The sequence below is a fragment of the Lampetra fluviatilis genome, chromosome 17, assembly GCF_964198595.1.
Source record: "Lampetra fluviatilis chromosome 17, kcLamFluv1.1, whole genome shotgun sequence".
Classification (NCBI taxonomy): domain Eukaryota; kingdom Metazoa; phylum Chordata; class Hyperoartia; order Petromyzontiformes; family Petromyzontidae; genus Lampetra; species Lampetra fluviatilis.
The window spans coordinates 12,265,535-12,289,671 of NC_136291.1; the positions used below are offsets into that span (position 1 = coordinate 12,265,535).

The 24,137-nt window shown below is 45.0% G+C and overlaps 1 protein-coding gene across 1 annotated transcript in view; it reads left to right on the plus strand.

Annotated features, from left to right (window-relative positions):
- LOC144936944 (zinc finger homeobox protein 3-like) overlaps positions 1–24,137 on the plus strand; it is a 194,550-nt gene that overhangs the window by 144,060 nt on the left and 26,353 nt on the right. Inside the window, exon 5 of the mRNA XM_078864187.1 lies at positions 4,766–4,873. Coding sequence (XP_078720313.1) covers positions 4,766–4,873 — 108 coding nt within the window. The remainder of the gene's footprint in view (positions 1–4,765; positions 4,874–24,137) is intronic.

Below are 24,137 nucleotides of genomic sequence, written 5' to 3' on the forward strand. Positions count from 1 at the left end.
CTCACGGCACCAATGTCTTGCTTTCCATTGATCACAAAATCAACCTATGTTAGATGTTTTTGTTAACCTTTACAAAATGCTTACATTTTTTTCATAAAATACCTTGTAAGTATTTACGTGTTGTAGTACAAACACAATAAACGACGGTAGAGCTCTGATTTTATGATGCTGGGCAGCTGCAATTATTGATAAGAAATGCGGAAGGTAAGAGGAGTCAAATATTATAGCTGCTTACGTGCATGAACATGAAATACATTGAAAGTTTTATTGCATACCCTACAAAACAAATTATCTGCCAGCTTTACCGAAACGTGTGATGGTGCGCTGTCCATGCTGGTGGGCTGTCCATGATGGGCTGTTGTACTATCGTGGGTGCACTGGGGGTTTAGTAGGGCCTTGCCACGCTCCGCGCTATCACAATCCGAAGCCCATTACAGGGGCAAAAACATGTGCTTCACTACCAAAGCTTATTTGCCACAGTGTACATAGTATAATGCATTTAATGCTCGTGCATTAACCCTTTAAGTGACTCTAGCCAAATGGATTTGTGGTAAAAAGCACAGAACAAATGAGGTTTCAGGTTCAAATGCTGGAGGAGGGCACATTCAACAAGTCATCTGTTTTTGGGTTGGCAAAATCATTTCTGGCTCCTGCCATGGGCATGTGGAATTTCCACCACCTGTTGGGAGGACCATCAACAGAGGAGATCGTTCCCAAAATCTCACGCAACATTTTATTTTATGTTTCCAACACTATTCATTCGTTTAAACCATTTTTTTTCATTGGCTAGGTTATGCTTCTCTGATCGTGGCCATATGTATCTTGGAAATCAGCTCTTATGTTTTGGAGTTAAGCTTACGGCAGTGTGAAGATTTCCACCAATACAAGGCGGCCCGATGTTCTACTAATGCCGTGGTATTTAAGATCCATAGGTTCGCGTAGCGTGAATCTCGATTTGATTAAGTCGTAGTGTTTGGTCAGTTTCTCGTTTGAAACCCTGCGTGGAGCGTTTTACTCAAGGCGCGTTCACACGCCACGGGCCCGAGCGGCAGCGCCGCTCAGTTCACACGGTGCTCATGGTTCAAAACCAGCAGCCGCCCTGGTTAATACTACGGGTGTATAAACAAACAAAACACATACCTAGCGCTGTCTGCTTAACAGTGGACATTAAAGGTCCTGTGGTGTTAATTAAAAAACTCAAATAGTAGGCCTCATGTGCCGATGTAGAGGCGAAAAAGGCAAACATCGCCCCCTTCCTGTGGAACTCCCACAGTCGATGCTGGCCTGGGAAACACAGTCTTCATGATCATGCGCGAACAGCAAACAACGTGACGATATGATTTGGTATGTACGTATGTTGAATTTCTTTCGCATCGTACGTAGCCAACCGTGTTAATCAGAGCTTGAGGGAGGGGTGGGGGGAGTGGCAAATACCCCAGTGCAGGTTGAACGGGGGGGGGGGGGTGCGTTCTGTGAGCGTTGCTTTCTCCATCGCGACAGCCGCCCTCTTTGCACGAGGTAAATGCGTCCGCGCCAGCGCCGCAGCGCAACGTCCCAGGTGTGCCAATAAAAAAAAACCGCTGCCACCACGCGATGGGGTCAGCTTTCAATTGCCCTCCAATGCACAACTGCCACTCCCCCCCCCAACTGAGCACTATGCTTCTAATACGGGCTACGCACACCGGTGGGGGCTGCCACATCATCCAGATCTGTTCAGCAACGCAGGCTTTTCACGACCGATGTTATCCATAAAAGATGGGGTTTGTTTTGGGGTTAGATCGCGTGAATATAAACGTGTCGTTAAAACCGCCACCACCCGACGCAGCCAATAAGTAAGAGGTTTGTCACGTGAACAAAACGTGAGGCTGGTTGTGATGACTGGTGAAACGTCCTACTCGAATTGCAAATGTCGGGGTTTACTCTGCAACAGTAACAAATTGCCACATTTTGTTTACGTGACAAACCTTACTAATTGGCTGTGTCTGGTGGTGGCGGGTTTAACGACGCGTTTATATTTACGCGATCTAACCCAAAAAAAACGTTTATTAAGGATCATCCAGATCTCTCATCGCAAGTTTGTGGCATTAGCTTCTTGACTTACAGCCGCACCAAGTACCTTATCCTTATTTTTCTCTTAAATTGCAAACATCTTAGCACGGCCCTTATTAACGAAAAGAAAATAGAAATCTTTACGAAATTATGTCTTGTGATTATTTTTGTTACATTCACGAATTGTCAGACAGAATGTAGCTGTAGAGTAGTTGGGCTTCCTACATGAATATTGTTGGTCTGGAGTGGCAATAATCTGGATGCTGGAAGCCCGGGATTGGCTTTGGAAAACTTTGGAGCCGAGAAATAACTTTCACTTTGATATCTCTGTCAATTATAATCGATGGGATGAAGCAAATGCAGTATTAGGAGGGAAAAAATGGGTTTGTAATTGCAAAAAAAAACCCGATAGAATGGCATAACTTTCAAAGGCTTAACCGAACGTTTTAATTATCGGAACTTGGAATTCTGAACGAACTGTACATGAAAGGATCTTACGTTTTACATATTGAGGTGATTCAGTCTTCTGCAACAGTGATTTTGCTCTTGGTTATTTTGGACTGTTCTTCTATTTTGATTTAAAGCTTTCGTGACTGCAGGGATTCATATTCTTGGTTCTTTCGGTAGAGTCACGTAGAAGGGAAATAATAAAAATATAAACAATAAAAAATTATCACGACGTTTCGACTGCAACACAAGCAATCATTATCGGGTGTGAAATCCACAGCAAGAACATTTCACACCTGATGATGATTGCTTGTGTTGCAGTCGAAAAGTCGTGAGAATTTTTTATTGTTTTATATTTTTATTATTTTATTACTTCCCTTCTACGTGACTTTACCGAAATAACCAAGAATGTCTTTCTATTGTTTTGCTGCCTTGCCCAAGCTTTGGGGATTAGTGAACTTATTCAAATCGAACTTAGATACTTGATCTATTTTACATATTTATTTTCACCGATTCGCTTCCCTTTCCCATACTTTGCACTCCAATAGGTTTTTTTTGTCATATAGTTTGTTATAACTTTCTGACCCCTTGCTCCTACTGGACATCTGTGGAAAAAAAGAAGAGCTTCATAGCTCATCGCATTCCTCCAGGATAAATAAAGATTCCCATTATTTAAAACCACATATGTGGGTTCCTCGGCGCCACTTACAGGCGTCATCCTCCCGTCAATTGAGCTTCGCGGATACGCTCTGGACGCACCCGTGAAGCATGCAAGCACATGTTAGGCTGCCCACGAGGGGCAACAACGTTAAAGACTCGCACTCGCGGCTCTCATAGCAACATCGATCATAACGACGAGTCAGGGAGCGATCTCGTTCAAGGGATTTGCATCGCACTTTCTGCCAAATTTCATCGGGCACAATTTCGTGCGGTTTTTATTATGCAAGCAGGAAAACATTTTTGTTCGTCTTAAACGACGCATTGCGTAAGCGCAGGTGAAATATAATTGGGTTGCATTTAGGTCAGGATGGTCATGTCACGTCGGTGCTTTGAGAATAATGCAATGAAATCTATTTGTGTTCCATAAATATTTATTGGCAAATGTCTGCAAGAGAGAGAGAGGGTGCTCTTTGTTGTTGCTGCTGCTGCACCAGTCATTCATTATGAGAATTATTTGCTCTCCCTAGAAAATGTCTCACCCAATTATGGAGCATTTGCGCAAAGAATAGATTGCCGCTCAAGATTATGTCGTCAACCAATTGCACTTTATTGTGGAGAGGCGAGGGAGGGGATGGGGGAAGGAAATATATTAATCAGCTTTTTTGCCCAAATGCTTTCTGCTGCCGCGCAGAACAGATTAGAAAATTAAGACCACCCCTGCGAGTGCGCGTTTGTGTGTGTTGGTGTAGAGGTGTTTGTGTAATGCACAATGTGTATATTTACATATGTAATCCCCACGCTTAATCCCCCCAGGGGGATGGGCGAGCGTCAGACCCTGTTGCATGGGGAGGCGTGATGTGATGGTGGTGGTGGTCGGTGGTGGACCTGGGCAGACAGCCCGGGCCAAAGTTGCTTTTGTTTGAACCGCTGTCATTAGGCATCCACGCGCGCCGATTAAACTACAAACACTTCATGCCACGCACAAAGGCGCCGCTTTTCAGCGGCTTTATTTCCACTGAAAAGCGGGACAGTATTTCACGCGGGGCATTTTTTTGTTGTGTGTCGGTGGCGAAGGCGCCCTGTGCCGTTTGCGTGGTGCTGCTTTTGTGTCGTTTCCGAGCAAAGTGCCGTCATAGTGCCCCCTGTAGGCGAGCGGGCGTGCCCCGTGACGAGCTTGCGCCAGCAATGGGCAGTAGCAGCAGCAACATCTCTGCCACTCGTGTGGACTGCCTACCAGTGTCATTGTTGTTGTTGTTTTTACAGCTCCGTATGAATGTTGTGTTCAAGGTTGTTTGTCGTATTTTTTACACGATGGGCAATTTTACCTTTCGTCACCAGCTACATTTAACGTTTTTTTTTCAGACGTAATTTTCCAAATATCGTTATAGAAGCATATTCTTTTTTTCTTAATTCTTAAACGCGTACAATATCTTATCTTTTTATGAAACTGAGTTTTACCGAATCTGTTTGCAGTTGACAGCACGTTTAGATTTGTCCGCAAAAGTTTATTGTTCTAAAAAAATTCCTAAAATTGATATTTTCGTTTGACGGCTTCTCCCATATTCGTCAACGTTTAGTTACCGGGGTTGTGCGCATTTTTATCCCACAGATAACCAAACAGAAGATGCCAAAGGTAGTGCAGACCCTGCCGCACTGGACAAGGAGGTGGCCAAGGAGCCGTGGGGAGAGGAGGAGAAAGCGTCTGAGAAAGAGACAGGTACAGATTTGGGTCGGGACACCACGCAGAGCTGCCACCAGTTCAGCAACCCGGTCACACAAAGACGCAGCCAGCGGCTGCTGGAGTGAGTGCTCGGAAGTGGACTCTGCCTGGGTTTGCTGAACTTAATGGCTTTGATGACGAAGCGCCTCTGGTTAGCACGGTTGACTGCGTACGTTGCGAAAGAAGTTCAATATATATGGAGTGCACCGACCAGTGAGCGTCTTTGCATGGAGAGCTCCAGAGTGAGTGCAGTGCTTGGTGCGTATGTTGCCACGGTGTAAGGTGAGTGCACCACGTTTCATTGTGCGGGCAGCATTGCACACAGCTGTCCTCTGGTTCTGTCCACTTTGAGTTTTGTTAGTCTCTTCGCAGCGACGTTGAGTGAAATATGTGAGGAACGTCCACGGCATGGAAAGCTTTCGTTTTAAATTTCTTCCAAGTTATTACGTGGATCATTGTATGTGTCTTCTATTGGCACGGTTTGTACACAACCGTGTAAACACGGTGTACACAGCCTGCCGTCCAATACAAACCCAATATGTCTTGGTTATTTATGAGGAAAACATGAATGCATTATTTCCCTACATTAAACAACTTACATTAGTAACACCGTAGCATTAGATTGTATGCCATTGCTTATTTTATTACATTTTCTTTTTTAAATCACTCATTCAATACTGTACCATTTAGGCCTATTTGAGATGGTAAAAATGTCTTGGACTTAAACACTGTAATTATTTTAAAAATGCAAATGTATTTTAAAATACACTTTAATTAAGCAAGTGACATTAATATCCCTTGGAGATGGCTCCAATGGCTTTATAGGTCTCGTAAAAACGTATCAGAACTCCTTCGCTGTGCAATAGATGGTTCTCTATTTTCTCTCTCTCTCGGGCACAAAGCACATGGCTTATTGCATCGCGCGTAATGGCAGAGCCCCGGCCTCGTTCATGCAAAATGGGAGAATTGAGACAAAATGGCTTTCGCCTGCGTCACGCAGAGAATCTCATTTTCTGCCGCGGGAGTGTATCCCTGATTTAATGGCCGCTCGGCTGGCTTTCATATTTCGCCCGCGAGATAAGCAGCCGTTTGCACTGGGAGCGGGCGGCGGGTGGGTGTGGCTCTAGCACAAGCAATGACGTTTCCCCTTCCCCTCGATTTATTTTCACGTTTGCTTACCTCCAAACTTATTAGACGATTGGCTGTTGGAGCACTACATCTGAAGTTAGTTAGCCGTAATGAGTCAGGGGAATTTACAAAAATTACCTTTTTTTTCCAAGGGATGTCTGAAATTGGCTCTTTGCCACAGCTGAAAGATATATCGCCCAGAATGTAATGGGGATTTTTTTTGAGGGGGAAGGAACAGGAAACTTGAAAAAATATATATTTTGATTTACATATTCATAGAAAAACCTTAACATTTTTTAGCGCGATATTGAATTTGAACGTAACCCCCCCCCACTCCATCACTCTTACAGAGCAGCGGTTTTGCAGCTAAATGTACACCTCGGTGACCGTGACGGGTCGCGGCTGTCGCTGCCGGAGGTGGAACCCCCGAATGCCATCATATTGAGCAGCGTCAAAATAAGGAACGCAGCTTCCGTACACCGCAGGGTTTTTTTTTCGTCAATCGTTCGTTCCACTGTTGCACGGCTCTGCCCGTCCGACCGGAGTGCAGCTGCAATCGTAGTAAGTGTGAGTTGTCGACAGCCTGGGATCTTGTCGTAGTAAAAAGAAAAATAATCGCATTTACACTTCACTCCATGGCAGACATCTCCACGCCTGTTTAGAGCTTTTGATCAAAGGCTGCAGTGGGTATCACAGGATGCTTTAAAATGCATTTTGCCTCCCAAAAAAAGGTTTCTTGGATTATGCAGCGAAGCTATGATAAGATGCAAATACATGTAGAGTTAATGACTGTATTAACAAAATGCATCACAGCCCTGCTCCTGTACTTTAAAGCTTCAAAAGATGAAAAAGGGAAATGGATGCGGGTGGAGCGGGAGCTTCTTTGATGGGTACACGGCAGCATAATAGATTTGAAATCTCAAATATAATGATTTGACATAACATCGGTTGCTCTAACCTTTGTAGGAGGCTTACAGAGTAAATCCCGCTGATGTATTTTTAAACATTGGTGCTTATCGCACTGTTGTGTCCCCTGATACACACACTTACCCATTTTAATTTAAGTGCAAAAAAATGCACATCATTGTGCAAAGAAACCCTTATCCAGATGACAGGGGCATACTGGATTTTTTTAATCTTCCCATCATGTCATTTTCTGCAAACCCCCGGCACCCCCCTCCCCTCTCCTCCTCTGCTTACATTGCACTCCCTCCCCTCCACCGTCTGCCCCTGCTGCCCAAATGCATCTCCCGAGACATGTCTGTCTTTCTAGTGTTTCCTATAAATTACCATAATTTAAGAACGTTGTCAGGACAAAAGGCTCACGAGTAACGCGGCATGCGAGCATTTGCCAATCGGCCACGCTCGTGGCCTCCCCTCCGTCAGCCACTAACGAAGCGCTCCGGGTTCTGCGTGCTTCGACGTTTTGCCGTTGAAGCCCGTGATTATTGAGCGAGAATTAAAAAAAAAACCTTTTGGATGTTTAAATTCGTCTATGTATCGCCACTGTGGAAATTCTGTAATGCACGTATACCTACGTTTATTTTATTTTCTCCGAGAAAATTTTCAATTTATATCTGAACAATCATACAGAAGGCCCTTTTTAAATTGTTCTTTAATGAAGTCATAATTGAATTGCAAGGCCCGAATGAAATATTGTCAATTCTTCGCTCGCAACAACAAGCCGCGACATTTTATATATACCGACGCACAACATAAAGCTGCATTGTTCCCCTCTCTGCAGCCTGCCCTATTATCGTATTTTAGTTTTTGTGTTTTTTTTATATATATACAGAATGTGTCTCGTGCTTCCAATGGAAAGAAAACATATGCGTGCAATTGAATATCTAAAAAAACAACTACTTAAAATCTAAATCGCACACCAAAGAACAAAAGGTAACCACGAAGAGGGTGTTTGATTATTTTGCGTAACATGGTGATCCTTCTCGGGGGGGGGGGGGGGCGGAGGCAAGTCGCGCGTCAGTTCCTCAGTGCAGGTTCAACTCAGCGCCGTGTTCGCGTTGTCGTTGTTTGCGTGAGTAATTCAACAAGGTGGGGGGCTCCCCATGACACGCTTGGCTTGTGGTGGGGGCGGGGGAGAGGGTACGGAGGCACCGAGCGCCAACTGCGGGGCTGCACTTAAGTCTCGTGCACCTGATGATTGTGCGCACGCGCTGTTTCGCGCACGCGCTGCTTCCCGCCCGCGCGCTAGCGTAGCCAGGCACTGTGTGGAGGCGGGCGGGGGCCTTTTAGTAAAGTCACCGGGCGGTGGGGCGCGGTCGAATCTCGCTGCGTTTGCACCTCGTGCCGCGTGAAGGCGATCTGCGGTTGTTGCGACTATGAGGAATTTGAGAGAGAGAGAGAGCGACCGAGTCGTGCCCAGCATCACACGCCAGTGGGCAGCAGCTTGTACCCGCGTGGCCTTTAGCGTCGAATATTTTCTCTTCCGCTGAGTCTTCGCACCGTGGCCGGAGCCCAAACGCATAGAGCTAGAAACCTACGTACGGTTGGCTACACGCGGTGCGAAGGGAGGTGAACATAATGCATAGCTACCGAACATTTTGGACAGTGCCCCCTTTGGCCTTCGCTTGTACGCCGCTGCCAAAAGAGGCCTTAATTTTTTTTGTTTTGCGCGCGAAACGAAATTGCGCACACATGCTTATTTTTGTTATTGCTTTGGAAATCTTCTTGGTTCTTTCGGTACAGTCACTTAGAAGGGAAGTAATAAAATAATAAAAATAAAACACGACGTTTCGGCCACAACGCAAGCAGCCGTCCTCAGGACGGCTGCTTGCGTTGTGGCCGAAACATCGTGAGAATTATTTTATTATGTTTTATTTTTATTATTTTATTACTTCCCTTCTACGTGACTTTACCGAAAGAACCAAGAAGATGAATCCCTGCAGTCACGAAAGCTTTAAATCGAAATTTAACTGCTTTGGAAATGTTTACGCATTTTGGCCCTACTCAGTTTGATGATGTTAAGAGCTGAGGAATCTCACTCTATGAAGACCAGAACAAGTCCAGGCTAAGCCCAATCGACTTAAACATCCCATATGAACCACGTTATTGTTCTCTCTTTTTTTCTGGTGGACATTCATTCTACACAAGTGAGAGCGCAAGTATCTTCCCACTAGCGTACACACGCAGAAGTTGACACACAGAGGTTCAGACTCGAGAGCCAAGGTCCCACCTGTAGACCTCACATAGTGCCGGGAGGAATGAGTAAAATGTTTTCAGAGTGCATTTGCACATCTCTCCTTCATGTGTAAAATATGGCGAATGCTCCACTAAGTGTGCCCAAAGAAAATCAACAAACTTTACTCCACAGAGAGTGATGGACAATGTAAGACCCGGAGCCATTTGTAAACGTGAAGCGTCTTGCACGTTAGCGGGGCACGGCACACGCAATAATAAAGGTTATTGTTATTTTAAATCCACAAATGGCCCATGAAGGCACGTTTGCAGCTCGTTGGCGTAGACGAGAAGTAATCTACACGGGCGCCACCGGTGACACTGGAAAGCTTCCAAAGATATCGGCCAAAAGCTGTTCACATTTGGAGAGACTTCTAAGCTTTTGGGAAAGTAAAACAGGTTTTTGGTGTCTAACAGGGGAAAAGCCCGTAACCAAACAACCCCACTCTCATAGAAGTTACACCATATGCTGTGACGATCGCTGATGTATATATATACGGCTCATTACCGGTATTTTGGAATTATTAGTCATAGAAAACTTCAACCGGTATCCAGGCTGCGAATACCGTTCACAAATTGAATTTTGTTAGGATCAGAGTGTTGATTCGTTCTTCCACTGGACGGAATATGCCCCTAAGTGCGGTCTGCTGGTTTTTGTGGCAATTATGGCACAACCCCAGTTGTGCTTGGAAATGTGGTCGTGATTAAGGCATTGGTAAATGTTGATTTTGTGGAAGTTGTGATTGCATGAAATCTGATGTTATTTACATTTTTTTACGAGCACTTAACAACAAATGTTTACCAAAAAGTATTTTATCCTCCTCCCCCCCCCCCCAAAAAAAATCTAGAATTATACGAGCGCTTCTATGATATAAACGGCACTGATTTTAAGCAACACCTAATTTAGAAGGATCTCACAGTAAAATAAATAATATGCTAGTTCCTAAAACCCTTATTTAATTATTATTATTTTTACTCAGGAAGCATCAATGAGGCTTAAAACTCCTTTAATGAAGGTCCGACTTGGTCATGTTTAGAAAATTCTCTTTCTGAGTGTTTCCATGCCTCGAGATATGTCGGGAATATGAGCCCTGTTCCTTATTTCCCCCCTACCCCCCGCTTGCATTTGTCGAGATTAAATTATGCACAGATGCTTCTCAAACCTATTTGCTATAGATTGTCTCCAGGAAGACACCGCACACTGCTTGCCACAGGAGGAGGGTACCATTGCGCATCACGCTCCCATTTCTGGCGTGATCCACCAACCGTCACTTGCAGCATGTTGTGATGCGTGCGCACACGTGCTGTTAAAAACCGTCAAGTCATCATTTAGGGTCCCAAATTGTATTTCAGACCTTCGCACTGCCGGAAAAGAAACTTCTGCCGGTTAATATCTCGAGCAATAAACTCATTGTTCATTACCTCCTGGGCAGAGAATCAACAGGGCCTGCCACGGCGGCCTGGCACCGCGATTGCTACAGTGGGGGCAGCTTTCTTAAATTCCCACCACCTCTGTCCACCAAGCAGCATCACGGGTACTCCGCTGTCATTTGACATACGACTCGGTCGCAGTGGAAGAGTAGAACAGATGCCCTTAGCTCCGTCTGGCGGAGGTCCTCCATGTCACCAGTGGTGTGAGCAATTGCAGCGCTGCACCTTTGCCTGTTACCTTAATTGAGAAACGATGGGGGGTAGAAAACCCAGTTTTGACTGGAGCTAAAAACGACATGAAAATATATATTTGCATTTCACTGGGTAGGCCCACTGAGCTATATCGCTATTTTTCAGAAGTCACCTGGCCACAAATGATAGCTGAACGAAGTGACTTATCATATGGACATGTATAGCAGCCAAATACTATGAACGCGTATTGATTCTAAATGTGGAGGGAAAAACCGAAGGACCCAGAGAAAAATCCACGCGGCCACAGGGAGAAAGATGTGCGAACTCCCAAGTATACAGCAGGCGTCAGGGTCGGAATTGATCCCAAGGCCTGCTACATACCAGGCAAGTGAGTTAACATCTCCTAGCCACCGTGATGATGAGAGAGAGAGACGCAGACTCCAAATATACAGCAGCAGGCAACATCAGGGTCGGGATCGAACCCACGACCTCCTGCATATCAGACGAGGTAGTTAACATCTCCTAGCCACCGCGGAAGCCCCCGCCGTCACGCCACTCGCTCTGATCGGAACGCCGCGTTCGCCGGTGCGCGTCCCTAAGTCTGCGCACTGCTTCATGTTCGCCTTCGAACGGAGACGCTGGGTCAGGTGCTCTGTTGTTAATGCGGATCGTGAGTGCAGCCCTGTCTCTTGTCCCTAGGTGGGTTTGAGCAATTTGAGTAATGGGCCATTAGTGTGTTGACCGCCAGGCGTCCGTATGATAGGGCTAACCCATTGGAATCAGCCTCGGCGGGTAAAAATAATGTTGGCAGAATGCAAAAAAAGAAGAGGTTTTGCTCATTTTACACGAAAAACTTTTTTTTTTTGCATCCAGTGAAATAGCAAAGGATGTAGGTTTATGTTCACCAGATGGCTTTAATGTTTAATTATGTGGTGCGAAAGCTTGAAGTAGATGCCAGTGCTTTGTGAATGCTGTCTGATTCCGTGATTGTGCTTACACTGTCTGGGTCCGCTGTTTAAATAACTGTGGCTTGAGAGAGTATCGTGGGGATGTATGATATGGGTAAAATATATATAAGGTTTCCCCCTCCCATCATAAATTTAATTTGGGAGTTTTCAGATGAAAGTGGGTTTCAAACGAATTTAAACTTGTTTTACTTTGCTGCAACGATACTGGTTGTTTTCAGTTTTGTTTGCACAGCGACGGTTTTACTGTTATTCATTTTACATATTATTTAGTACAAACATTTTACGAAATATTAATTCCTGCAAAATTAAAACACTCGCATCGGTCTTATGTGATTCGTTCTAATCATTTTACATGAAGTAGCCTTCAAATATCCGTGCTGTTTTAGAATTGCTCGCCAAAGCTTGTGCATTTTTATATCTTCACGTGTACATTGAACAATACCTTCAACACGCCAGATTATATACAGCTATACATTACGTGCAGGTTTAAATCACTGATAAAGTGGACGCAAAATAGTTACACAATAAAAATGGGCAATGTACAACTTGCTAAGTCTATCTTTTTAAAAATAATTACAAACGCATATTTGGCTTAATTGTTAAATCATCAGGATATAATGATTTACACTGTCAACAAGTCAGAGACTGATCATGGCTGTTGGTCACAGGAGGGTTCATGAATGATGTTTGTCATTGCACTCCATGCAGAAAATATCTCGCTATGAATCTGTGCAACCCATAATGGTATAAACGTACATGAATCAAAATATAATTTCTTACACGCATGATGAAATGCATTGTATTATGCGCATAGGACCCAATTTTAATCAATCAATTGTTACATCCAAATCATTCAAGGTCAACATTTCCCATTGGTTACTGTGAAATGTGACGAGTGTGGAGGAAGACGGAGTGAACTACGAACTTGTGCTTGCAGAGGGAGTCGTTCAGCCCTTACTGTATTGAGTAGCAGCTTCTGATTATTGCGTATGATTGTATATATGTTGAACTTCTTCCACACGCTACATAAACAACCGTGACAATCAGAGGTGTGGCGGAAGGACAACAAATACGTTTTAAATCTGGATTTAAAAGTACATAGCTCCAGTGGTTTTCTAACACCGGAAGGAAGGGCATTCCAGACGGCCACAGAAGCACATCTGAAAGCGGCGTTACAGTCACCATCTTTGTTCGATGGCCAACCAAAAGCCGCTGCGAGGATGTCCGGAGTTGGGTACAGATACATACAGACAACGCCGGCAATTTTATGGTAGAAAACTGTAAACAGCTTGGCAGGTTCGGAAAGGATGTAGCAAGAGAGCATTATAGATGTGATGAAGGAGATGAGGTTTCAATAGGATGGGTCCGTGTGCTGCATGGAGGAGGGCAGGTGACTGAGAATGGCATTGGGGGGTAGCTCCCAGAGCTCGGAGACGAACGGGAATCCCACAGCCATGAGAGGGGTGATAGTGCAAGGGCAGACCTCGGAGGTCAGATGCTAACGACTGTGCAGCTGCTAAGGAGTCTAGCAGAATGAACAAAGTGATAGCAAGGTGCGGTGGCATCAACGACGTTGGTCGGGCTGACCTCTTGACCTCTCGTTAGGTCTGCCTTTGTTGATGTGGCATTTGAAGATTCCTGCAGAGATAAAAAGTGCGTACCATTCACAATTTCATTAAATGACATCTCAAGTTATTGTTGGACAAATAAGGAGTAGGCTAGACTTAGTATTCAAGTTAAGTGATCCAATTTTAGAGTCTTGATTACAATTGTTTTAAAAAGTGTTTTATTTTTATTCAGGATGTCATTGGAATAGATTCATGCTGGAGTTTCAACAGCATAGTGCTGGACCCAGTCATTTAACACTGTGTCATTTTCACCAAGACTTTTAGAATTGGTAAATTAATGTCATTTAATCCGTGTTGAGAACCCATTGAGATTCTCCATTTATTTTTTGTGAAGGAGGATGGTGCACAGCGGCATTCTGTTGGTTTTTTTACGTTTGGTTGCGGTTCATTGTCATATTTGGTCTACAGGCTACAATGCCGGCAACTTTTGCAGACTGTCTTTGGGGGCCTTTGACATTTACTTTGGAACAGATGCCACATTTTGTAATTCTCGAGAGAAATAGATGGTGGCTGAAATTGAACCATCAACTCCACGCCAACTGGCTCAATGACGAGCACGCCGGCCGCCAAGGCAGGCCGCCTTATCACCCGTGAATAAACGTGTCACCTCTTTTGGCAAACGATGAATGTACGGCACTCACAAATTGAATTGTACTTCCCTCGGCGGAGCGTCCTCCGTATATCAAAAAGGTCGAAATATCTGCGTTAGTCACGTGATAGTCTCCCTCTGCAAGTAGGCCTCAGACGCTGGCCGGAATGGAGGCACGGGAGATTTGGTCAAGGTCTGGGGGATGGCACTGCCTGCCTTGCCCCCCTTCGCGTTTGTCGTGCACCATTTGACGCCGCTATTCACAGCCGCTATGGCAATTATTGTCATTTCCACGGGCGCGCAATCGGCGCTCTTTGTTTGCTAATGAAAAAAATTATTGAGTCTGCAGCCACTCTCGTCCAGAGTGCCTTGAAGGTTCTGAATGGTTGGCACCATCTGTGCAAAGGGGGCCAGACTTTATAAAGAGTATAACTGTGGCAGTTTTAAAGTTCCCTCCTGCTTTCGATTTGGATAAATACCGGGTGGGGAATTGAAAAAATATATCTTGTAATGTACGCCTGTTGCGTGAACCGGAGTGCAATGTTCGGTGGAGAACTCTTGAGGCGCGGAGACGGAGCTCAAGGAAAAGGAGACAAGGTGAATCAATTTAAACGTTTTTTTTCATACTTCAACTTTCCACCTTAAGTGGAAGTTTTGCACTCAGAATCGAGTTAAACGTCAAGCTATATATCATGTATAGATCGTGGTGGCCCTGTCCAGCATTAATGCTGCACATGTTACCATGTACAGAAAAACAGCAATTGAATTGTCAATTCATTACCCAGCGTACCACAACATACGCTGTCGACTTGAATCCAGCATGTACGCTGCACCTGTATGCGCATAGCATACACAGCGAAGTCAAACTATTTTGAGGTTTGTGGTTCTCGTCACGTGACTTCACGCCTAGCCCGAGAGGTTCCCACTAGAGCCCGGTGGTACGCGGTGGCCTTCGCGGCGGCTCGAGCAAGCGACGGTGAAGCGAGATACAGATACAGCGGTACACGGTGGCCCTCGCGATGACACCGGCGAGCGACGGTGAAGCGAGACACAGTTATGCAAGCGAATGCTAATGCACTGTGCACATTTAAAATTGGCGCAGTAATTGACATCATTAACAAGGTGGATTTTAGTGGGGTTTTTTTTTCAAATGTAGCATGTCCAATGTGGCATTGGGTTGTTAGAATTAGATGGGATGGGAATTACTTTCATGATGATCCCGATATGCAGTTTGGTTGCTGCTGCTGCTATATATGAGATATATATATACCCTTTTGGCAAGAAATTAATGTTTAACCCTTGAAACCTGGATGCCACTGGTTACTTGTAATGTTGGGTGTTACTAATGCTAAGGTTCATTTGTGTGTTCCTGTGTAGCCCTTTGTACCCTTTGCGTTAATTGTAAATTACTGAGACTCGGACATGTTAGAATGTTGGGCGTGTGTGCCATCTTATTTTGTATGCTTTGCAGTGTGTGTTAACTATGGCCGTGTGTATCGCTAGTTTCCAATCATGAACGCAATGATCTTAGAATTTCACTCCTCATTTCTGCTGGCCATTGGTAACATTACTTTTAATTGTTCCACTTGCGTCTTCCGCACAGTGCGTTGCTTGCAATTGTCCTTCTTCCTCACTCAAAGTTGCGACAGGTCCCTCGAACAAACACGATTTAGTCGGCCGAGAGCTGAAAAAAAACCCAAGCGGTAAATAAAAATAAACTCCAGATGAGACCGAAAGACTCGCAGGCATTTCCGGTGCGGAGCAGCGCAGAGAGGGCCCTGCATGGTGCCCTGGCCTCTGGAGCCATCCCGATGATTACGACAGCCCTCCCTGAGCGCAGAGGCCAAATCATCGCTGCACAGCAAGGAACCTCTCTGAAGCACCTGCTGGCTATCTGTGCGCTACGCCTCCGTCTGGGTCGTGTAGTTCCCTGGCTCAACGCCATGTTCCGATCGCGTCCAATGTGTGTGTGCGCGCACGCAGGAAATGCGAGTAAAATCCAACGGGTGGGATTTAAATCACAAATCGTGCAGCATTGTCGCAACTGAGTGCGACTGATCTTGTCGGAGGTCGGAGGCTCAGCGGAATTGCATTGGTTTGTAATATCGTATGGGGGTGGGGGGGTGGACTGCATTGTGATGCCAAGTCGTAGATAGAGGCTTGGGATGTGAGGGGGCCACGAGATGGCAGTACAGCAGCGGATTGTTGAATACATCTGTGTGATGCTTTTCATTATTACCATTTGTATTCGTGGGGTTTCTGCAACTGCTCCAATATCCTACCACTTGCCACCCAATAGGGCAATTGGGCAAAGAGTATTGAGACTCGGTGAAATTCTTCTGGGCAAGGGGCATTATTTTCTAATTATTATGATAGCTTTGTTTATTAGTTGCCCTCACCTATAGCTGTACACCTAGCCCACTGTTACACGTACATTTATACATCCCCATACCATAGTGTCCCATTTCTATGACACCGGACAATACGGCTTGTAATTAAAACGTACATCCAGCTGTCGGTGCACGTCTCCGCGATCGTGGCAGCGCCACGCTGTGCGTGCCGTGACCACCGTAACGGTTCCCCGTATGGAAGGCTCCCCCTGTAACATGGCTGTTCAAGTCACTCGCGCCTCCACCGCCCCCACGTGTCCACCATCCTCCGCTCTGATTTATTCTCTCCCTTCCCTCCCCGTGCATCTCCCCCTTTTCCCCAACCGCGGTGTCACCATTGTTTTGTCCTCCCTGGTCTCTCTGCCACGGTGGCGAGATGTTAATGAACTCACCGAGTCTGCAGGAGGTCATGGGTTCGACGCTGACCCTGACGCCTGCTGCTGCTGTGTATTTGGAGTTTGGGTGTCTCTCTCTCCCCGTGGTCGTGTGATTTGTCTCCAGGTCCTCTGGGTTTTCCCTCCACATTTAGAAACATGCCTTCAGAGTATATGTCTGCAATACATTTCCACTTGATAAGCCACTTCGTTCAGCTATGATTTGTGACCAGATCGCTTCTGAAAAAGAGCTACATAGCTCAGTGGGCCTTACCTGGTAAAATAAAAATAGGTAACCTATATATATAACTATATACTTCCCGACAGGCAACATACTTGAAATTTGGCATGTGGGTAGTTTACAGACTGTACACAATGCAAAGAGTATAAAAATAGACTTTTTATTTTTTTGGGGGAGGCGCAATAATGGATATAATATATTGCCTGGCAAGTGAGCGGATGACGTCACATCTGTCACGTCACCCGCATGCGGCAGCGTCACGCGGTGTGCCTGCTGACGTGACGCATCCCCCCCCACCCTCCGCGTAGGCCGTGTATTAATCCAAGACAAGAATCCAAGTCCCGGACGAAGCCGGGTAGTAAAGCTCGTAGGTCGTGTGATATTTAAGAATATGGTTTCCATGTGGTAACCGTCATCACATCTGAATTTTAACGGGCATTTACATGTCGAGACTCGAATCTCAAGATAATAATAACAACAACAAAAGAATGTTTAACATTTCAAATGTAAACCAATAAATGTTATTCTGAATGTGGTATTTTGGCACAGATCTGGGCCGTTCCTATGTACGCAAGGAAAATGCATTTATTGCACAATAGGTGCGTGCGTGTTTGTAAGCGTGTTAAATGCGGTACTCCTAAGGTGGGTGCCGTGGGGCGAGGAGATGTGATCTCCCTCGCCCGCTACTCAGGAGATCGTGGGTTCAATCCCGACCCTGACGGTGCCTGTTGTATATTTGGAGTTTCATTGTTTTCCCCATGGTTGCGTGGCATTTCCCCTCCACGTGCGTTTAGATTTTTTGGCTTCTCTAAATTCCGACATGTGATGATAAGCCACTTTGATGAGGTATTATATGTCCAAATCAGAGTATTTATTTATTGTGCTACTATTGAGCCATTCATTTTATAATAACGATTCCAATCTAAAAGCCCCGCTACTCATCCAGGCTTGCGTAATCAGTGTAGCTGTTTACCAAGGCAAGCCTCTGAACAACCTATGTTTCTTTTGATAGCTACCAGCCCATTCGCTACGAGACTGAGGGGGCTTTACCTCAAGATATTTAGGGCCTATCGTGCGTGGTTTATTCCATTGTAGTTGCGTGCGCTTGTAAAACTTTGTTCGCAGTATCTTGGCTTCACCCCGGTGCTTCGGTGCAACTCTCTCGCAGATCTAGCATCGGAGGCTTCCGTTTTATCTAATGGACGTTACATAGTAGGTGGCAGATCGAGATAACTGCTAATCACTCCCGGTCAGGGCATGCCCAGAGCTTGCGGGAAAACATTTCGGCAGTGGGAAGTACATATCTCAAATCTTGCTCCGAACTGATATCAGTTTGCTTTTTTTGCTCGGAAACACTTAATGGCATTTGAAGGCAGCAGTGTCAGCAGACCGCTGCAAATGCCAATAATGATAAGGGAGTGGAGAGAACAATGACAGCATTGCTCACTGTGCTCCTGACCAGGACACTGCAAGTCATACCGTTGAAAGAGAGAGTCTTACAGCAACCTATTAATCTCATTTAACAAGAAAAACGTATTAAAAAAATTTGGGCACGAGAGAAAATGGGCAGAGTGCTGTCTCTGTCGTCAGAAAGTGAGGAACCGGTTGCCTTTTGCAGTGGAACATCATGAAACGAATGTGCCCATTGGCTCGCGAGAACATGCAAACGGCACGCCACCCAGGTCACCGGGTGGTGCGTCTCCTCCGTTTCTTCTATAGACGGTGAAAGTGCAGCTCTGCAATTTGCTTGCTCGCTCCACTGCTGGCTGACGGGGCTCTCCACCAGTGGGAGCTCTGGAGAGTACTTGTTGTCCTCTTCCACACTCACCAGACGTATTGGAAGAGGTGGATAGTACCCACGCTTGAACCCACGACACACTTACCTGAGGGTCGACTGACTGCAGTGAACCCATTCACATTGCTGGGCGGACAGAGGTGGGGTGGGGGATTTAAGAAACTTGGAACGTTGTTTGAACCGTTGAGCCAAGAGATGGAATCGAACCGGTGACCTCTGGATTGCACCTCCAATTAGCGCACGGTTGGCTACGCGAGGTGCGAAAGAAGTTCAACGTACATAGATTGCAAAGGCCACAGAGTGCTGACCGTTACCCCACGGTGGCAGCAGTCTTCGCTTCTTGGTTAAACAAGGTAAACATTTCTCGTTTATTGTTCTAGACATATTCTTTGGGTCTTTCGGTAAAGTCACGTAGATAGGTTCAAAGAAAATAACAAAATTACAAAAAACTACGACGTTTCGATCGCAACACAAGCGGTCGTCGTCAGGAAAAGGGTGTTGCGATCGAAACGTCGTAGTTTTTTGTCATTTTGTTATTTTCTTTGAACCTATCTACGTGACTTTACCGAAAGACCCAAAGAATATTAATTCCTGCAGTCACAAAAGCTTTAAGTCAAGATTTGTTCTAGACATCTATATTATGCTGAAAATCAGTCATAACCGTTTTTAAAAAAAATTTCATGCTGTTACCGGAAATACGAAAAAACACAACTTTAACAGCACTATTGTAAAAGTCTGATCGTCATTGGCTAGCGAAGCAGTACAGGGCCTCTGTGGGATCAACTCAGCCTCATATGAGTATCTAGTTGGGCATATATTCTAATTGGACGTGTTAATACAAATATTTTAGCTTTGAAAACAAATGTATTGACAGATTTTTTTCACCAAAGCAATTGTTATAAATATATGTGCATAATTTTATTAGGCCCACTTTAAGATGGGATTTGCAATAGGGTGGTTGCAAGGTTCATTGTAAGTTCACCATTATGAAAGCGCACACAACGCTTTGTCTGGGTGAGTTTGCAGCCCAATTCTGAAACCACACGCACATTTAGGGTCCAACACAGCTTTCCTCGTAGCACACAACATTAATGATACTAGCCTCTAATAAAAAAAAATACATGTGGCCACCACCACATTTTATATATATTTTAAATTCTATGCAAGACAAAGACAAATTTAAAATGCAAAAGACACTGCTGTTTCTTGTAAAGATGGTAATATATTTTAGGATGATGATGGATTATGAGTCTTGCAAGATTTTATGATGTTCGTCATCTTTTCACGAATACTACACGAATTTGTATGTTCGCCATTTCTCAATCTCATTACCTTGCCCTAAAGTATGTCATACAATAAGAATGATTAGCATGAGTTATTTCCAGCCCCTTGTGAATCCCCTGCTGGACCAAGGACCCACCATCCCGTGTTGGTCGTGGTAATTTTTTTTGACCATACTTCACCACACCGGTCTGTATGGGTGCGTCAGGGTGGGGTCCCAGACCAAACGGATTCCAATGTACTGACGTGTTAGCCATGGCCCGGAAAAGAACACATTTATAGCACAGTGCACAGACCGCTGTCCGCTCGCTGTCCCCCAATGTACTTCATAGTGCGCGTGAATCCAAATCCAGAAGTACAATTGTTTAATTCCTTTCCGTGTATTTATTTCCTATGCATTAAAAATGTCAAAAACTAGGCTCTCAGACTTCTACTCTTGGCGGGGGTCTTGCATTACCTGCCTGGGTGGACCTCTATACATTGACTTGTGTGTTTTATAACAAATCAAAGCCACCTTAGGTTACATTTGTAAACTAGCATCGCCAGGATCAGGTGAGCAACATTGAACAGATAACAAAAGTGTTTTTAGGATTTCATTCCGTCTCGAACAATACGCCTGCACGGAGATGGTTATGCTTATGAGATGAAGGCAAAAATCGCGAATTTGAGTAGGGTATAGAAGGCCCTCTGTATAGCAGGCCGCTGTGTAACATGGGCTCTGGAGAGATGTGTCATTACTTTAGATTTCCCCGTGTCCAAAGAGCCTTCTTCCACTTGAATAAAACATCAAAGGTTACAATAATGCAATCTACATGCAGATGGGGTAGGCATTTTAAAGCATTATATATTTATATAGTTGAGCAAATGGCATGAAAAATACCGTGGTTCCATTATAGCCTTCAAAATGTGGGTTCCTTCAAAATGGATTTCGGCAATTTTTGAATGTGCATTAACACGTTTCATTAATTTATTTCAAATAAAGTAGGATTTTCTTCTGGTCTGCTGACGGGGATTAGAAATTAAATCTGTTTGGCTTTCAGACAGATCAGTTTTGGAAAAGATCTTAACACAACTTATTTTGCGCAGGGCACAGCTTAGCAAGTCTCCAGCAATTAGAAAGCTGCTCTACGGAACTGGGTTCATGCAAGCGCCAGCCTCTCTCTTTTCCATGAGCGATGAAACATATTAAAGCAGATATAGATTATTGGATGCAAGATTTAACACTTATTGTAATGGATTTGTATTGGTCTCCGTTCACATTGTATACGCACGAATCGCGAGCTGTCAAGATCACGCAGCTTAAGGTAGCGTACGATTTGCCTCGAACACCGAGTCTGTCCCCGGTGTGTTCGCGATTCTGCACGTGGATTATGGACTGCGAGGTGCGTCCACGGGTTGGCGTGGAGACTCGTTTGGAACCCCGCGCGCGCAACTCCCGTTTATCTCACCCTCCCCGGCCGCGCGCCGTGGCCGAACGCGTGGGCACGCGCGAAAGAAGGATGCGCCTGTCGCTCTGACGAGGCACAAAGCCGTCACTTGTCCGTCATGCGAATGTAAACAAGGCCCTGGACATGTCGTTGATTAGAAAGCCCGCTTTCCCCATCTCATTAATAAGAGGCAGAGCGCGGTGCACTGTACCGCTCTGATTTTCAAGTGTGTGGTGAATCTTTCAATGCGGCTGGAATCTAAATGCCTTCATCGTAACGCCGTTTTGCCAAGTTCAGATCGCCATTTTAAAGTAGGCGCAGGGGGCCTTTGCATAAATGAGCAAAATCATGGCGGTAATTTCTGACATGAAAGGGTTTGTTTGGCCCATGACAATGCCCCATTGCATCACAGACACCGTTGATTAAACGGTGCAGGTGTTGCCGATGTGTTATGGAGCATTTCATTTTGCTTAGTTGTAAATTTAAATGGGAATACCAGCCTAGTAGGGGCTCACTGCTGTAGTTGCAATACTTATAAATGAATGTTTTACAAAAATGCTGATTTAGTCTGTTAATCTGTGTGTGTGTGGTTTTTATTTAGAAAAATCGCAAACCTTGGCAACATAATGAAATATAATCCATATCAAAAACAAGTTGCCATTCGGAGAGAGTTATGATTTATTGAAAACAAATTTTTGGATCCGAGTAATAATAAAAGAAATCTAAATGGCATTTCATAACACTTAAAACTAATGATTGAAGTTAAGGCCTCACTTGAAAGCGCTGCCATCATTACACAATGCTCGTACTGATGCATCAAGCTTACTCTTTGTAAAGCCTGTAAAAAGTCATGTATCCATGTGTAACCGGTGCATTGATAAAGTACTGTGTGTGCGTACGTGTACAGCGCTTTGTCGATCCACTGTTGGAAGACAGCCTCCCCACATCGCAGGGATTGTTTGGTCATACCTCACCACGCTGGCAGAGACATATAAACGAGAGAAAAACACCGAATAATAGTCCAATGAGGCTTCTCCCTGAAGCCATTCTGTGCTGACCACTGTAATTTCGCGTTGTATGTAATTTGTATAGCGGAGATCGTCTGCTCTGGCAGCGAAGGAAGCCACGTGTCCTGCTCAACAGGACAAACTGCTGATGAATCTGTATTTTTTTTTTATCCATCGTCAGCTTTTAATAGAATAACATAATCGAAACTCCGCAGTAAGATAAAATGTTCCCCGCCTCAAAGGGCATACGAATTTTTATTCTACCCCTGCGACACGTTCCGGTGGACAAGTCGCCAACTTCACGACCCCGGTTACCTCTCTCCAACTCGAGGGAGATCCTTTTCCCCACTTGCATAGAATGAGTGAGGCTCGTGCACCGCACACAGTTGGCACTCAACGCAGGTGGACCATAACAGGCTTGGCAGCAGGACATTCTCCAAAAGCACAATCCGCACTGGGTAGGGTTTCCCAAGCTGGGGCAGAGAGGTTGCTGCTACGTGTGAAGTCACAGCAACAAAAAAGGATATTTTACAGCAAAGGTCTCCTTTTGGTGGATTGTGTGGGTGGGGAGTGTTGAGTGACGGTTGCGTAATATCAAGAGATTATTTGAGATGAGAAATTGAAAAGGAATGAAAGAAAAAAAAGCTCTTGCTTGGAAATTGGACATTTTAATACGTGTTAAATTTTTTTTCATTAAAAACAAGAACGAGGTACACACATATCATGTCTAAATGTATACCACAAAGGCTAACATTAATACCGGCTTAAATTAACGTCAGATAGGACTCATTGCCATGGATTTCCATGAACCAGTGGTGAAAGGTCCACATTATCAAGGTGGATACGGTCTCTTCATGGGCATTCAACTATTGGCATCCAACCAGACGGTACTCACTCTACAGACCTCGGCGGGCGGGCGGGCGGGGAGGGGAGAGCGATGAGCCGCCGAGTCAGCCGTGATCAGGATTTGAGCTCTCATGACCGGGAGCCTCTGCCACTCTTCTTACGCTCACGTTTACTTTTGCTGTGGTAGCATGTTCCCAACCGTGACACCGTGACTCATAATCATGGCTCGGGTCATCAGAAGCCATCGACCTCGGTAGGATCGTGGAAGTGAGCAACGCTGGGTGATTGCCTCGTCATCTTTAGTCAACAAAGGTTGGCCATGCTGTGAAGATACTGGTCCCTGTCATGTCTGTGTGGAGTTTCCACTCATTCAGGACCACTGATGTAAGCGCTGCCCCGTGATCAAAAGAGCACGGGGATATGTTGATGACATATGTGATGTCTGTCCTACGTAGAAGCTTGTGGGTTCACATCCCAATTGTGGGTCTATTCATCCCATAATTGCTCTGAGGTCAATAAAATAAATACCATTTATGTCTGATGGATAGACTCGCCCCTCCCCCCCCGTTATTGGAATGTGGAATTTCCTCGACGAACTCAAAGTTGCCAGTCGAAATTAGCACCAGCCAATGCTCGTTTGAGCATGTCGGAACTTTGACCTGACTTTTTATTTTTAAATAAATCCTGCATTTACCGACGGTAAAAAAAAAATTGTACAACAGCTTACAAGATGCCATCAATGGATACCGGGGCGGGGGGCCCCCGACAC